The 16,684-nt window shown below is 51.4% G+C and overlaps 4 protein-coding genes across 4 annotated transcripts; all 4 read right to left on the reverse strand.

The window, feature by feature from the left end:
• Window positions 1–2,470: 2,470 nt before the first annotated feature.
• On the reverse strand, window positions 2,471–5,636 carry LAESUDRAFT_662158 (P-loop containing nucleoside triphosphate hydrolase protein; the record flags this gene model as incomplete). Its single annotated transcript, XM_040904975.1, has 2 exons — window positions 2,471–3,253; window positions 4,719–5,636. 2 exons carry the CDS (start codon window positions 5,634–5,636, stop codon window positions 2,471–2,473), a joined length of 1,701 nt encoding a protein of 566 aa, XP_040760073.1.
• A 1,164-nt stretch (window positions 5,637–6,800) lies between these two features.
• LAESUDRAFT_622760 (uncharacterized protein) lies at window positions 6,801–7,202 on the reverse strand (the record flags this gene model as incomplete). Its single annotated transcript, XM_040903295.1, has 1 exon — window positions 6,801–7,202. A coding segment is annotated over one exon (402 nt), but the record flags the coding sequence as incomplete, so codon positions are not given.
• Window positions 7,203–7,583: 381 nt separating this feature from the next.
• LAESUDRAFT_762905 (uncharacterized protein) lies at window positions 7,584–7,793 on the reverse strand (the record flags this gene model as incomplete). The annotated part of the gene is made up of 2 exons (XM_040913168.1): window positions 7,584–7,618; window positions 7,673–7,793. The coding sequence occupies 2 exons, from the start codon at window positions 7,791–7,793 to the stop codon at window positions 7,584–7,586; spliced, it is 156 nt and encodes a 51-aa protein (XP_040760075.1).
• A 5,844-nt stretch (window positions 7,794–13,637) lies between these two features.
• LAESUDRAFT_762909 (uncharacterized protein) lies at window positions 13,638–15,773 on the reverse strand (the record flags this gene model as incomplete). The annotated part of the gene is made up of 2 exons (XM_040913169.1): window positions 13,638–15,216; window positions 15,265–15,773. The coding sequence occupies 2 exons, from the start codon at window positions 15,771–15,773 to the stop codon at window positions 13,638–13,640; spliced, it is 2,088 nt and encodes a 695-aa protein (XP_040760076.1).
• Window positions 15,774–16,684: the final 911 nt, after the last annotated feature.

The following is a 16,684-nucleotide window of genomic DNA, read 5'->3' on the forward strand; positions in this document are numbered from 1 at the left end:
GTCAGTCTTCTTTGTGAGGCAACGTGGACATGGGCACTGTGGTAGATAGCGCATGCAAGTGAGAAGAACTCTGACGAGAATATTAGCATAGGAAGGATACAAATGCAAACAATTCTATACATACTTCTCAGGATAATCAGCGGAGTAAGTGAAAAACCTAGAAAACATTCACCGCAGCACTCCGTCTCCACATTGGATCAACATTCTGTGTTCGTAAGCGTGCATGAAGTCCAGATCGAGTGCGAGCAGCCATATCGCATGAAATAGTTCACGCTTGCAGAACCGGAGAATGTCCATGCTAGTGAGTTCACCATACGTTTCTTCATACCAGTCTTGGAAATTATTGGGTAACTTGAAAGATAGAAATCAGGTAGCTTTCAGAAGACATAAATTAATGATGCATACTTTAGAAATATATGTGAAATGGCAGCATGCCCCAGACCGCCGTCGTGCACGTGTGTACTTTGATTGAAAGCTGAATGAGATGTAAATGGGCTACAATGATGCCATTCTGAAGTTGGCTAAACATGTAGAATCTGACCAGAGCATGATAGGAGCAATGGCGACTTCAATATTATCAGAGTCGCCAGATGTTTTTGCTTCCGCACGAAGTTTTGCATCTTCTTCAAGGAAGGCATCTGAATTATAAAGCTCACTGTAGATGCGAGTATCCTCAGTCGATCCTGTGTCATCATTTGTCTGCTGCCAGAATTGTTTGAAGGGCTGCCAGTGATAGGTCTTTGCATCTGGATCCTCGCAAACCTTCTGAATGATATCAACCAGCCATCGCATGTGAATGTCTCCCACTTCAAAGGTAGGAGCATCGTCTTCGAAGGTTTTTGTCTTCTCTTTAGGTACAGGAATTTTTACTGAGCACTGTCGCCAGCCTTCAGGGTGAGAGAAACGACTTTCGTCATCTGCAGAGTCTAGACGGAATAGCTGAGTCACAGTACACCATTGCGACATCAACACTGAGAGATCAAAGTCATCTGCACATACTGTATAACCTCATTCACAAGTCGATCTATTTCAGCAAGAGACTTGTTATGTGGCCCTGTAGTGCTCCACATAACAATATGCGCAGTAGTAGCGTTATCGAACGGGTGATACCAAGGCCTTGCTTTCTCCTTTTCCTTCACCTTCTTGAGACTCGGAGAGTCACAAAAGTCATCAAGAGAAGTGGTATCAGTTGGAGGGTAGGAGGGAGGTGAGGAATAATGATGGAACACACCAAACTCATTTGGTGTGGTGTCGTATATTGGCACATTTTCAATCGATGGCTGAGATTCATTGGGAACCTCTTCACATGAGATGGTGTGAGATCTTGTAGGACAATTTATGAGAGGCCTGGGTATGTGTGCTGGAAGGCCACGAGTAGATGATGGCAGAAAGTCTTGGAGTGCATGAGGTGCACGTCTTTGACGGCCGCTGTGGCTGAGAGACAGTGCAGGTTCTGGTGTTGCTACCCTCCCTGTGGATGACCTCTGCGTGAACTCAGGTGCAGGCTCATTATTCAAGTGATGCTGCAATCATTGACCGTGCATGCGCTCAGACATACCATGACTTACCTCATCATCCCGGAACTCATTCTGATCTCCCAGATCTCTGCTAGCCACTCCATCCCTCTCAGCCCTTGGAACCTTTGCAGCCCTAGCATTTTTCATGTTTGCCACATGCTTCTTGACAGATGATACGGTTGCTGCCTTGACAGATGAGCATAAGCTATAGTGTATAGTGAGACCTCGAGCATCTTTGCAGGTTTTTTTGCAAGAAAAGCAGGTATAGGAAGGCATAATGATGAGTAGTGAGATATACAGGACAATAAAGTCAGTCAACAGGCACGTCGAGAGACAACAGCATGGATGGTGTTGCGCGAGCGCAACTTGGCGCAAAGGCGTGTCAGTCATGTGATCACATAAAGTCGCTCAGCCTGAAAACTGGCCTCATCTCAGTCTATCTCATCATCTCTCATCTCCAACATCATCTCGGGCCAACTCTAACTTTCATCTCAGACCAACTCTAAATCTCAGAACGCACATGGCAAAGGTATGTCATTCTGGCACCTAGGTCATAGACTTACATCTTTGCAAAGCCATCCGCAACGAAGTCAGCGGCATAAGCGAAGCATTCTGTCAAGTCACAAAAAGCTAATCCACCGAAATCATTGACGAAGAAATGGCCCGCAGGTGATGGCATCACGAGCACATGACCAAGCCGATGTTCATGCAGCCGTGAAGCCGATTGGTGGTTCGGCGTGGCTACCTCCGGTCCGGCGCAGGTGGCTAGCGGATAAGTGACCGAACCGTGGCAACACTATCTTATCGTGACTCTTCCAAAAAAGGCAACTGGTTGGGTGTGCTCACTATCCACAAGAGGGATCGATCGGGGCAGCCACCATCCATACAATCTTGGGAGAAAATGCGACGGATCTATACAACATAGCGCCTTGACGATGCAGGATACAATTTCTTCACTCAATCGACCGTCTCTTCGTCATTTCCGTCTCGAGATCTCGAAGCAACTCCGACTCATCGAGAATGTCCTTTGGATGCTTGCCTTTGACGACCTGCACCATCGCCTCCTTGTCGACGATGTAGACACGCTGGCGTGGCAGCTGTGCAGTGTCGAGATTACGCGCCACACTCTCGCGAGTCTGCGAGATGTACTGCGCCCGCGCCCGCGCCGTCAGCTCCTCGTCACTCTCATTCTCGCCCCACTCGAGATCATCTGCGAGGTTGCGGATGTGCTGTTTCGACTTTGATCGGACGATGAAGGCAGGGATCCGGAACAGCGCGCAGTTCCTGAGGATCGCGACGTCCGTCTCGGTGAAACGATTATCAAAAAGCACGATGATGCAGTCGAAGATGTAGAGGCCTTGAGCGTTGAAGTATACCCAGTCGGGGACGTTCAGCGTTCCTGCCCCAGGAATGTCGTACCACGCGATGGGATTGTTGGGGTCGGGATCGGGATACCGAGTAGGGGCGCTCGTCGTCTCCGTGATGCCGGCGGCGGCGGCACCTCGATCCTTGTTGCGTAGGCCCCGGAACGCGTTGAGCAGCGACGACTTGCCGCTGCCCGAGACGCCGGCGATGGCGAAGTGGAAGACTCCTGGTTTGTACTGCAGTTCCTTCTTCTTCTGCTCAAACTCTTCCCGGCTGGGGAGAACGACGGGCCTGATGCCCTCCCTCAGGTCCTTCTCTGCCTTCTCGAGTGCGACCCTTGCCTCCTCTGCAGCCCTTTCCGACGCTTCCTTCTCTCGCTGGGCTGCCTCCTTCTCGGCGTGCGCCCTCTCGGCTTCCTCCTCCGCCCGGACTCTTTCCGCCTCCGCACGCAGCCTCTCCTCCTCAGCGCGCCTGCGGAACTCCTCGGCCTGATTCTTGTCCTCGTTTGCCTGGCGCATCGCTTCCTCGGCTCTCCTAGCAGACTCTTCTGCAAGCCGTCTCGCCTCTTCTGCAGCCGCTTGCTCTGCCTCCCTTCGTCTAGCTTCTTCCTCTGCTCTGGCACGCTGCTCGTCAGCTATGCGCCGTTGTTCCTCCGCTTGCCGCATCTCGGCTTCCAGCTGTTGCTGTCGCGCCCGCGCGGCCTCAGCGTCCTGCTGATGGGCTCTCACCTGAGCTTCCATCTGCGTCATTGTATCGTTGTGCTCCGAATGTCTACGCCGAGAGAAAAGCCCGCCCATCGTTGGTTATCGCAGTGTGTGATCTAGAAGCTCAAAGTGATTTTGAGCGTCGAACTGACGCTGAGCGCTGTAATGGTTGATGTCACCACAGTAGGAGACCATAAAGTTGAGATACATACTTCAAAAAGATGTCTACGATGTAGGGGAGGAGGACGCTGAGCGAGTGAGGTATGCGGCCCTTATCCCTTTTGTATCTTTGCGTCGTGAAGAATGTCTTCATCCACGCTACACCGTGCATGCGTGCTCGCACGAATGTTCGGTGTCATTTCTTCATAGCGTTGACGACAGGCGATTGAATGCTGCCGTAATCACTACCCGGGTGTGCATTGGCTATGACACTATCGCCGCCCATGATCGCAGATGATTGGTGCGCTCGTAGTGGCAGGCAAGGCTTGGAAGACATTGCATATACGCCACGTCCCAAGACCGGAGAGATATGAAACCCACCATGACAGGTCTTTAACATCGCATGGAACTTCCCATAAAGGAGAGAATGTGTTCGTGATATTCCCGCCATCGAACGGCAAACTAGGTTGCATGCACGGGGAACTCATTCGATCCCGCTACAATGTGTATCAGACCACAGAAGACCACGGAAGACAAGGGATCCTCGCCCCGTGTGCGGTTCGCTGTGCAAACCTTATATCCCCACCCGACGGTTGTAGTAGGGTCGTGTCGAAATCAAGTCAAACCTTGAGGTCAGAAGTCGGTCCATGAGTTTGCTGGGCGTGCGAGATGCACTAACAAGCTTCCGTCGACCTCAAGTATTGGAGAAGCGTGCAAAAACGACATGGGCGGTTGAGAGACATGGTCACATTTTACATTCTGTATCGACAGACGCACCTCACATGACAGAAAGCGTGGCGATAGTACAAGGAAGGAACTGACAGAACAACGTCAAGGAATACAGGAATATTCGCAGATGAAGAATCCCCGTCATGCACGGCCTCGGAAAAAATGCGACACGAAACGAACTAGACAACGAAGAAAACCCGCGGCAGATAAGCGGTTCCAACGCGCAGCTAGTTCACTTGGTCACCCGCCTCTTTCGTGCCTCAGTGAGGAGATCCCGCAGCAGCTCCCATTCATCGAGGGCGTTTCTTAGGAGCTTGCCCTTCACGGCCTGTACCATCATCTCTTTGTCAACAATGTAGACGCGCTGGTGTGGCAGCTGCGCAAGGTCCAGGTTGCGCACCACACTCTCACGAGTCTCCAAGAGATACTGCTTGAGGGCCCTCGCCAACACCTCCTCATCGCTTTCATCTTCGCCCTGTTCCAGGTCGTCTGCGAGGTTTCGAATATGCTGGTTGGACTTTGAGCGCACGATATATGCAGGGATCTTGAACCGCGCGCAGTTCCTCAGAATCGCGACATCCGTTTCGGTAAAACGATTATCAAAGAGCACGATGATGCAGTCGAAGATGTAAAGACCTTGCGCGTTGAAGTACACCCAATCCGGGATGTTCAAGGTTCCTGCCCCTGGAATGTCGTACCACACGAATGGATTCTGAGGATCAGGATCCGGGTATCGAGTCGGGACGCTCGTCGTCTCGGTTACGCCAGTGGCGGCAGCGCCCCGATCTTTGTTGCGCAGACCGCGGAATGCGTTGAGCAGCGATGACTTGCCACTGCCCGAGACGCCGGCGATGGCGAAGTGGAAGAGTCCCTCTCGATACTGGAGATCCTTCTTCTTCTGCCGGAGCTCCTCAGGACTCGGGACGATGATGGGCTTGATACCCTCCCTCAGGTCCTTCTCGGCTTTCTCGAGTGCCGTCTGAGCCTGCGCGGCTGCCCTGTCTGAGGCCTCTTTGGCTCGCTGGGCTGCTTCCTGCTCAACACGCGCCTTCCTTGCTTCGTCGTCCGCCCGAACCCTCTCCGCCTCAGCACGCTGCCTATCCTCCTCAGCGCGCCTGCGGGACTCCTCCGCCTGGCGCTTGTCCTCGTTTGCGTGGCGCATCGCTTCTTCAGCTCTCCTGGCAGACTCCTCCGCCACCCGTCTGGCTTCCTCGGCAAGCATCCTGTCCCGCTCTCTCCTCCTAGCCTCTTCCTCGGCCCTGGCACGCTCTTCTTCGGCTCGTCGCCGCCGTTCCTCCGCTCGCTGTTTCTCGGCTTCTAACCTCTGTTGTTCTGCACGTGCGGCTTCAGCTTCCTGGTGCTTTTGTCTCCCGAGGTTCTCTAGTCGCGCTAGAGTAGGATTCTGTCCGACGGACCCTGACTGAGATGCCCCGCGAATGACCTCAAGTACACTGAAGACTGCTCCGACAAGGGGAACGGCACGCGTAACGGCGGAGACAACGCCACCCATCGATCACTGTTGATGCGTAGGATGTAGCGGTCAGACGTATGCTCGAGAGTCGGCTGGACGGTGAGTGCTTGGATGGACAGTGTCACTGGTTGAAGCAACAATGGAGGGTAGAAAACGTGCGTATCACAGTCGTCCGCAAGTAGGAGGAAGGAACGTTGACTGGGTGAGGAGAAAATGCCTCCGTCCCTTAATATCATTGTGCCGTGAAGATTGTCTTCACCCACGTTGCATATAAACTTTGTGCATATGGACGAGCGTCCGGTGTATTGCCAAATGTCAGCGACGAACAATAGCGCGTTTAGAAAGCTGAAAGCCAGGCGATGATCGATATGTACATGCCAGGTTACGTACGACATAAACCCATCATTGGTGGTGAACAATACGGCTCTGGCAGGCCCGATGTCTTGCATGAATGGAAAGGTCCTAATAAACACAGTGACAGGTACAGCATTCGGTTGCAACGTTTAGGACCAAGGTGTGATTCACAATTGAATGTTCTCGTGATATAGCGGCGAACTGCATAGCAGCTTGATGCATACACCGATACCTGCAATGCGGATCAGACCACAGAACGATTGCGATTCTCAGCCAGTATGCAGCCTTCTGCGCAAACTTAATACGTTGATACGGTCTCTTCCTAGAACGTTTGTCTCTAGATACTGCCTACACCGATACCTGCATGCAGGTATCAGCATTAGTCGTCTTCACACTCTCCCTCATTCTTCGTATTCACGGCGATTATTCATTCAAGTAATTGAAAACGTTATGGGCATGCGAACAGATAAGATACCATATCATGGTCATGCTGTTTCCGTCTGGACGCTTGACAGTCTTCCTGTTGACTCCAACCGGGTGCTTGGCCTCTCCAATACGCCCGGCCCAATCGAAGTCGATAAGGTGAACCATCACGTCGTCAGATGCAAGCGATTCAGGATCGATGAGAAGATTGGTATCCCGAATGTCCCCATGAACGAATCCTCCTTCGTGCAGCATGCGGACGATGCTCTTTACTTTGCATCGTACCTTTTCCTGGTCAGCCTTCGAGAGGCTCAGACCATAGAGCGGTTGGTATTTCGATCTGTCCATGATGACTGCAATCCAGTCTGCAGAGATTCGAATGCATTGCCGGAGAGTCGGCGCCCAACCGCGGGATGCGAGATAGTCATGCGCAGCCTCCGAATACTGCCATGTGGACTTGACGAGGCACTCGCGAGAGTCAGGGTGGTTGACGATGGCGGAGAAGACGAGCTCTTGCTCATCAAGCCGTCCGTCGTACGTGAACCTGATTTCCCTTCCGCTGTCTTTGTAGGACGTCACGAACGGATATCCACGAGCTTTCTGAAGACGATGATCGTACTGCTTTGATGGGGGTGGATTCGCCTTGGCCTCGGCTTCGATTGAGTTGTAGTGTGCTTGGATATTGCCAACAGCAACCACGAGTGCACACGAGAGGGAGCGTGTCGTACTCAGTCGAACGGTTGCAGCCAAAGGCATGTGTAGGTCCCGCAATCTTGCTGAATTCATCAGAAAGAGTTAGGGATGACGGCGCCGTCTTCAGAAGCTTCAGTCCTAGAAGACTGCTATCTTCTTCGACTTGTTCTACTTCGTCATCTTGCGCTTGCTCTGCATATCATCTGCGATGACGAATCAGTTGAAGATAGCATAAAAAGCAATTGCACGCGACGCACCGGGCACCTGCACAAGCAGAGTCTCTTGCTTCAAGAGCTTTAGATCTGCTATCGTACGCCTCGCGCCAAGTTGTTTGACTTTCTGGTTGCAGAAGGCCTCGCTGATTTGATCCTGCAGCATTTCACGGTCTTCACCATCGAAAAAGATTGTCTCATCCGTGCATCTTTACACTGCGAGCTCGTTAAGAGCGATGCCGTCAAGACCGGTGATAGCTTTTCCTTAACCTTCTCCCTCAAGTTACTGACACTGGCTGCGGGAGGCACATTGACATCGAATAGCGCTCCGATGGGCTTACCCTCAGCGTGATTGATGAGGAGACACCAAACTTCGTCTGTGGTCCAAGGTCGTGACCACGCTATGTCACGTCACACGTCAGACATGTGAAGGATCTCAAGAACTCCTGGATCCACTCTCGCCTATCCCGTCAGGGATCTTTAGCTTAAGTGGAGGAGTAAAGACCAACTCGAAACTGAGGGGTAGGCCTCAGCTCGAGCGGGTATATATACAAGAGGGACCAGACCCCTGGTACCGGGTGTAAAACCCTGCGTACCCTAGGTTTGTAATAATACATCATTATGGCGTGCTATGGCGTGCTCAGGCCTAGTGAAGTCCATCTAAGTCTAGGAGTGTCTATGGAGTCCAGGCCTATGATGTCACTATGACGTAGGGTCACGTGACTGATACATGTCCGAGGGATGTCCGAGTGGCGTGGGTATACTATGATATATACGTGGAGGCGTAGCGGTATCTTCTATAAATGGTAACTAGGTGGATAAATAATGGTCCGTGGGCGCTTGAGACTTGTGGCGCGGAAAAACCATGACAGTACCCCCCTCCAGGCCGAAGTGTCCTCACGAGGCTTGAATTCTAGTCGTAGATGCGCGGGTGTACGGCTTGTAGGTTCCATTTAGTTTTGGGTATCGGTGTCCGAGTACGTTCCGAGTCGTATGTGGTATATTTGGAGACGTCCTCTTCCCTCACTGGGGTATCCTTGAAACGCATACGTTGCCAGGGTATAGGTGCATCGTCGAGATAATAGTAGCCGTGAGTGCGCTCCGGGCATTGAACCTTCCTTTCTTCTACGATCCACTGGGCATTGACTGGGTATACAAATAGATGGTTGCGCGACGTGGGGGTTCCTACGAACAAGACCGTATGGATATAGTGGTCTGGGTTCGCTAGCCAGATGCATACGATGTCGAACTTCTCAGGCAGCCCTATTTCTAGGCCGATCTGGATATCGAGGGGTACGTGAAGTACGACATGGGCTTGGAACTTGCGCGTATACCATCGTATCATTTTGTGATCCCAGTAGATCTTTTCCTTCCACTCTTCTTCTTCTTCCTCCGTCCTCTTCCCTCCCTTGCTGTCCGGTTCATCGTCGCTTTCTTCGTCTTCTTGAGCGCGGATCCTTTGACCACCGGGTATAGTGAGGAGATTAGGCAGTTTGGGCGCCTTAGGATGTAGCTTATGGAAGTTATTAAGTAGCAGGATGTAATCCCTTGCTATGGTAGAGCGGGGTATCCAGGTGTTCTCGGTGTCGTCCTTCCCCTTCCATTTGACCAGGTATAATAGTCCAGTCTTGGACTTTTTACTGTCGAGGATTTGGCTAATGGTAGGGGCTTCGCCTTCCGGAACGGGTATAGTAGTATCGTCCTTTTGTACGCTAAATTGTGCAGGGTGATAGGGTATTAATAGGGATTCGTGGAAGACGGGGTGTATATGACGCCAAGCGGGTGGAAGCTTGAGTCTGAATGCCGACTTCCCGACCTTTTCTACTATACTAAATGGTCCGTAACGTTTATCGTCCAGCTTTTTGCTTGGTCGAGTGGTTGTAATATTAGTTCCTTCTAATAGTACCAGATCGCCCTTGGTATAGGTCGCATGGTCCGGGTATTTGCCATCGTGGTACTTCTTCATTTGCTTTCGTAAGGTGATTAGTTGCGTCCCTGGAAAGTTCCTCCATCTCTTTCGTCCATTCTTCAGCCGATTGGTTACGGGGTTCCTTCCTGGTTTCAACTCCCGTATAGGGATGGTATCCGTGCGTAAGGTAGAATGGGGTATAACCGGTGCTTGCTTGTCTATGGTTTCGGTATGCGAACATAGCGAGGGGTATTTTGGAAGGCCAGTCGTCCTGTCTATAGAAAGTATATATCCTCAAGTAGGTCTCTATTTCCTGGTTCATCCGTTCAGTCTGCCCATCCGTCTGAGGGTGGTAGGCAGTAGAGGGATTCCCTTGGACGCCCAACTGTTGGTATACATCCTTAGTAAACGAGGATACGAACTGTGGTCCCCTGTCAGACCATATCCTTTCTGCTAGTCCGTGTGCCGACATTACATGCTTAATGTACAAGTCCGCATAGTCCTTCGAGTTAATCGACTCCGTGCAGGGTATAGCGATGAAGTCTTTTGACTTCAGGTCTACAAATACAAGGATGGAGTCGTACCCGTCTACAGTAGGTAGTTTTACAATAAGGTCCGTGGAGATGTACTGCCAGTTATGATCTGGAACTGGATTTGGCTCTAATGGTGCTGATCTATGTTGGCGGTTAGGTTTGGCCTTTTGACAGGTCCCACAACCTTTCACATACGCCGTAACATCTTTGATCATCTCCGGCCACCAGTACGATCGCTTGATTAATTCCATGGTCCTTTCTATTCCGGGGTGTCCCATGAATGCGGCATCGTGGTGGGACTGTATTACTTTGCCGATTATTTCTTGGTTATTTGGGATTATGAGAATTTCACCCCCCCTCCAGAGCGTGCCGTCCTCGGCTGACTCGAGCTCCTTTTGAGGCAAAGTTTTCCATAATAAATACTCGGAGGAATGTATGGCGCAGAGGTCGCGGATGGCGTCTGTCCCTACAACTTTGGTACTCCGGAACAACTCGGCAGGTAGTACGACCTGATTATCCAAGTGATCCATACCGTCGTTGTAGTCTGGTCATCTGCTAAGAGCGTCTGCTGCGCTATTCTTTTTGCCTGGGATATGATGGAGTTCGAAATTGTACTCAGCGAGGAATGACATCCATCGTGCTTGTCGGGGGTTGATCTTCTGGGGTTTCCTAAAGTATGTCAGATTAAGGTGATCAGTAAAGATCTGTACAGTATGCTTGGCGTGTATTAAGTAGTGTCGCCATTCTTCTAGACAATCTACAATAGCGAGAAGTTCTCTATCGTACACTTGATAGTTCTTCTCGGCGTCCTTGAATGACCTACTATAATAAGATACTGGTACCCAAAGATTATCTTGCTTCTGCATAAAAACTGCCCCGAGGGCGAATTGCGAAGCATCTACTTCTACCATAAACGGGTCCTCGTCCGTAGGTATATGTACAATTGGGGCCGAGGTAAGGAGGTCCTTGAGACCTTGGAAGGCACTCCGTTCAGTGTCCGTCCATTCCCATTCTCGGTTGCCCGTAAGGTCCGAAAGAGGCTTGGCCAAGGAGCCGAAGCCTTTTACAAAACGTCTATAATAATTACAAAACCCGAGGAACTGTTGCACGTCCTTCTTGGACCTGGGTTCTGGCCATTCTGCAATGCCAGCAACCTTTGCAGGATCCATGCGAAGCTTCCCATGGCCAATGATGTGACCTAGGTACTCAGTTTCTTCGACATGGAACTCGCACTTTTCAGGTTTGCATGTCAACTTGTGTTCCCGGAGTATTCTAAGTACTTGTTTTACAACCTGGCGATGTTCTTCCATGTCCTTGGTGAATATTAAGATATCGTCCAGGTTTACCATAACTTTTCCAGTGAGGATTAAATCGTGGAAGATGTCATTCATCATCATTTGGAATGTCGATGGTGAATTAGTGAGTCCGAAGAACATCACTAGAGGTTCGAACAGACCTCGGTTCGTGACAAACGCGGCCTTTTCCTCATCGCCTTCCTTGATTCGTATGTTATTATAACCCCACCGGATGTCGAGCTTAGAGTAGTACTGGGCTCCCTTAAGCCGGTCGAATAAGTCATTGATTAGAGGGAGCGGGTATTTATTTTTCTTGGTTACTTCATTGAGCCGTCTATAGTCCTGTACCGGCCTCAGCTTGCCATCTTTTTTCTTGACAAAGAAGAAGGGGGCGCCCCAGGGGGATTTAGACTGTCTGATGCGACCAGTCTTCAGGTTTTCTTCAAGGAATATATCCAGAGCTTCTTGCTCCTTTACGCTCATTGGATATACCTTTCCACAGAAGGGTTTCGCGCCGTCTACTAGTTCTATGGCGTGATCCCATACTCTGCGTTCAGGGAGCTGATCGAATTCAGCTTCCTCGAAGACTCCCTTATAATCCCAGTATTCTTCTGGAATGACCTCTTGCATGCTCTTAGCTTTCGTGCTTTTGCCTTGAGCAATGGCTAGGTCAGTGGCCTTGGTGGCTCGTATGTGTTCGTATTCGGAAAACTGCTTCCGAATGTAGTCGCTGTCCAATGCCAGCACCTTGTCCCCATCTTCCAACTTGAGCTCCCCGCAGTTACAATGCGTGAAGCAAAGCGTGCGTTTAGCCCAGTCAATGTCAGGGTTGTGATCCTCCAGCCAATCGAATTCGAGGAACATATCGTGGTCCAAGAGGGTGGTTATATTGAATGATCGGCGCTCTCTATGGCCTTGGATAACTATGTCTAATAATACATAATGCGTCATATCGCCGTCACGGTTGGGGGTCCCATCTGCGTTGAACACTCAGAGCGGTCGATCGAACGGTATCTTAGGTATCTGGAACTTAGATACGAATTGTTCGTCGATACAACACCCGGTGCAACCTGAGTCTAGAAGGGCTTTGGCGGGTATATTCCTATCCTCAACTTCTATTGTTACAGGTATATCGATCTGGCGATGTCGTCGTACTGCACGGACGTTGAATTGTCCTCGCAGTTTAGTACCGGTCGATTCGAAGCCAGCAGTCCCTCTTGCTGTTTCTGCTATCTCTGTTACGACTTCGGTAATCGGGGTATTGTTTCGTTCTAGGATCAGCTGGGCGACTCGGTCCCCATACTCGATCTGGAACGGGGTATCGAGGGTATTAATTAGGAGTATTTTGACTCGACCAATGTAATCAGAGTCTATTACTCCTGCTCCTACGTCTATTCCATGTTTTACAGCCAGACCTGAGCGCGGGGCGATGCGTCCGTAGCATCCGCTGGGTATCATCAACTTCAGGCCGGTATCTACGAGAAGACGGGAACGTCCGGGAATGACCACTTCCTCCGCCGAATGCAGATCGTACCCTGCTGCACCTTCTGTTTGGCGGGTTGGTACGATGGCTTGTGGGTGGTCTAAAAATACACGCAAAGTGGTTTTCTGTGCCTTCTTCTTCGGTGTACGCCTTGCCGATGTCGAAGCTTCCACTTGCAAACCGTCTGTGTTCTGGACTAAAGAAAAGTTAGAAATTGAGCTATTCACGGAATTAAGCACCGATGCTTTTTGATCCGGCCGAGCTCGATCAGGCACCGCTAAGGTCCCGTCATCCCGAGACCCCGTTTTCGCTCCTACTACTGTTACATTAGAGTGGGCACCACTACTTGTACCCATATTGTCCGACGTAGTGCTAGAAGTACAGTTGAGAGTAGAAAGAATAGAAAATCGAGATCCACTAGGGAGTGGTGGTGTCCTGTCGTCTGCGTCAGGGGTACTGAATTTTTCCTTTCCTGAGCTTAGACCCTCCTGCCCACGTCCCTCCGAGGTGTTTTCAGGTACGGCTTGATGGCGCTTCTCAGGCTTTGCCTCCACCACCATCAGCTCGACTCTCCTCGGGGACCTACCTTTTGTTGACCCGTCTAAACCATGGCCCTTCTCAGGTCTCGCGACCTCCGTGACCATGGAATGGCCGTTAATGGTCAGGGGTGACCCGTGTAAACCAGGGCGCTTCTCAGGCTTTTGGGCCTCCACCACCGAGGAATGCACGTTATTGGTCGGGGAAATGAAATTGTCCGGATCGAGTCGAGAGTCCTGCAAGACTTGCGTACTTAAGCCTTGCCGAATTGAAAACCCGCCTGGTTGAGCAGAGCGGGGTTGGCCGCAATGGCCGCCTTGAATGCTCGTACGGCCTCGGTTTCTTCTACCGTACTGGCCCGAGCTGCAGGCTGGGCATCCTTTTTGCGCCAGCACTGCGCCTTTCCGTCGTAATAATGGGTGTGCCATATATCCGTGCACGACCCCTTTTCCGACCGTTCCTTTCTGCAGGTACCACACTTTCGGTGCTTGTCGCATTCATTTTCGATGCCTACCGTCTCCTTGTGTGGCACTGCCTTTCCTGCCTCATCGACGTTTCTGATGGGCGCCCTTCCCGTTGTCCTAACCGCGTTGACCGTTGCCGTTGTAGAACCTTCCTCCTGGTGGACTTGTCGGGTCTTGGAGTCCTTGACTTTCCCCTTGCCCTTTCGGTCTTCAAAGGTGGATGCCCATTGCTGCTGCTGTTGAAGGTCCAGCCGGGCCGCAACCTGTTTCCATAGGCTGTAGCTATTGACGTCCCAGCTAATACCTTCGGACGACCATACTCTATCACAGAGTTCTTTTCTTATGGCCGTTCTTAGTAATTGGAGCAGCAGCTGCTCATCCTTGTACCCCGAGACCTTGACCCAATGTTCCCATTCGGCTTCGAATTCCTCCCAAGGCTTGTACCTTTGCTGCATGCTGCGCAGCATCTGTTGACCTTCCAACTCCGGATTCGCGGGGTAATACATCTTTTTGAAATCTGCGATGAAGTCCTGGAGCGTGGCATATACTGGTGGGCCCCCCATCATCCTTTCCAGAAGGGAGGCTTTCCAATGGTCGATTTGTGGTCCTCGGATGTATGACATTGCCCAGCGAATTTTACTTTGTTCGTCTTCGAACTCGCTGGGTTTCATGACGATGTAGTTCATTACATCGACAAGCCATGCCTTTGCTTTTGCCTTGGTGCCGTCGAATGGCTCCGGGAGGTTGACCTTTGGCCCTCGGAACGATTTCCTGTGTACTTCGTCCGAGGATGCCGGTGGCGGGGCTGCAGAGCGACGATCCCGTTCTGATGGTGGAACCGGTCGCTCTGGGGGGAACGCAAAATGTGCCCCTGCCAACTCGTCATCTTGGTCTCCCTCGTAGGAGTGTGCCGGGGTTATTGGGGGCGTCTGCACCCTAGAGGGCGGCTGCTCAGGGTTTGCCTGGTGTGCCGGCTTGAGCCCACTAGGGCCGGCGGGTCCGCTGACTCCCTTTACCCAATTTCGAATGTCCTGTTGACCCGAGTCCTGCCTTCTTTTGCCCTTATCGACCAGTTTCTTAGGCGATCGTATTGGAGAAGGTGGGGGCGGACGCCTCAGGGCTTCCAGTAGTTGAATGCGGATTTCTTGGGTCTTGTTAATTTCTTCTAAACCCTTTACCCTTTCTTCACTGGATCGGAGCGCCCTTTTGAAGTCTTCCAGCTCCCTTGTCAGTTTGTGAAGCTGGTTGCCGCGCTCCGTTGCTCCGGCCATTTGCTCGTTGATCTGCCTCATGAGGCGATCTCGGGTCGCTTCGACCGCCAGGCATCCTTCCCGTGCTTCCGTTAGTTCCCTTAGGGCCGTGTCGAGCCTGCCACGCAGACGGTCGTAGTCTGCCTGGAGATGTTGGTAAGCTCACCGCATATCGACAGGTTGTGTCCAGAATCTGGGGGTTTCCTCCGTTGGTGGGGGAAGGCCAGGTCGCGCCAGGTAGTAGCTCTGCCTATTATCGGGGAGCCTGTATCGCTCGTACCCTGGTGGAGTTCCTGAAGCGTGACTCGACCAGACGTAGTCCTGCCCCCTTGCTGCTCCTCCGTGCCTTGCCACCACATCTACTGGTTGCATCCGATATCGCTGTCGATCTTCTTCGGAGTGATCCCGAGCTCGGATATCGTACTCCCATTGATGGAATCGCCTCCCTGTTCTTGGCTCATCGGGGTAGAGAGCGGCGAATTCCTCTACTAGCCTGGCGGAAGGCCCTCTCCTTCTGGGGAGCGCTTCTATCATGGCTGGAGTTAGGAAGTAGCGGGGAGTGGGAGCGAGGATGTTGGTGTCATTGAAGGATGGTGGAGTGGATGCCCGGGGTTCTGTACCTTCAGGATTTAGGTGTCCTTCTACGGAATGTTCAGATTGTGCGATGCCGGCCATCTTCGGTATCGGTATCTGGTCGGGGTTTTGACGACCTGTTCAGAAAGGTTCTTCTTCGTCGGAGGAGATACCGTATTCCTCGTCGAACAGGAGATGATATAGCTCCTGGTCGTCTTCGACTGGTTCAAGAGTGTGCGGTGCTTCTTGAATTATTCGATGTGGCTGGTATTCGAGCCTTTCGTAGTAGTCGATGATGATCTGGTAACGGTAAAGGATGAAACGAGCTTGGGCGACGTGAGGTTGATAAATGAAGTCTGCCCGGAAGATGACGCTAATATGCTCGTAAGTCTGATCCCACTCCACGGGTCCTGGTGATATGGTATAGATATGGGTGTATCCTTCCAACGAGAACCTTTGCATTCGATGTTGTTATCTACTCGCGTGCTTGACGAGTTGTTCTTCACTAGGCCTCGTAATGACCCAGACGCAGCTTTAGAGTCCTGCTACTCCTAGTAGGTCTATTTACTACGGAGTCCTGAATGGTGCAGTTCGCAGTCGCAGAGGGGTCTTTGTGGTCTTTGATTATTTCACCACCAGTGTCCAACTACCTCTGAAGGGATGTAACCTTGGTCCACCTGCCGTTCCAGCAGAGCTTTCCGAGAGTTCGTCCCACACCAAACGACTATTTGTCTACGTATGTACCGGTAACTAAACCCCTAAGTAAGTCAGAACTGCGCAGGGGTTGAATACGTGTCTGGTGCCTCTTTTAGCACTGAGCAAGTAGTTTTATTCCCTTGCTACTCGAGGTTATGCAGGTCTCGCCGAAGCGGTCCAGAAGTGTTGCTGATTTACAGCTTCAGAGCCTTTTCAAAGGTGACTCGTTCCTCCCGCAAGTTCTCCCTTGTCTGCGGTTGTTACGTCTGCTACCCCTAGACCTGGTGGCTAGGATGGCGACGTTAGAGGATAAATCC

The sequence above is a fragment of the Laetiporus sulphureus genome (genome assembly GCF_001632365.1).
Source record: "Laetiporus sulphureus 93-53 unplaced genomic scaffold LAESUscaffold_49, whole genome shotgun sequence".
NCBI classification, from domain to species: domain Eukaryota; kingdom Fungi; phylum Basidiomycota; class Agaricomycetes; order Polyporales; family Laetiporaceae; genus Laetiporus; species Laetiporus sulphureus.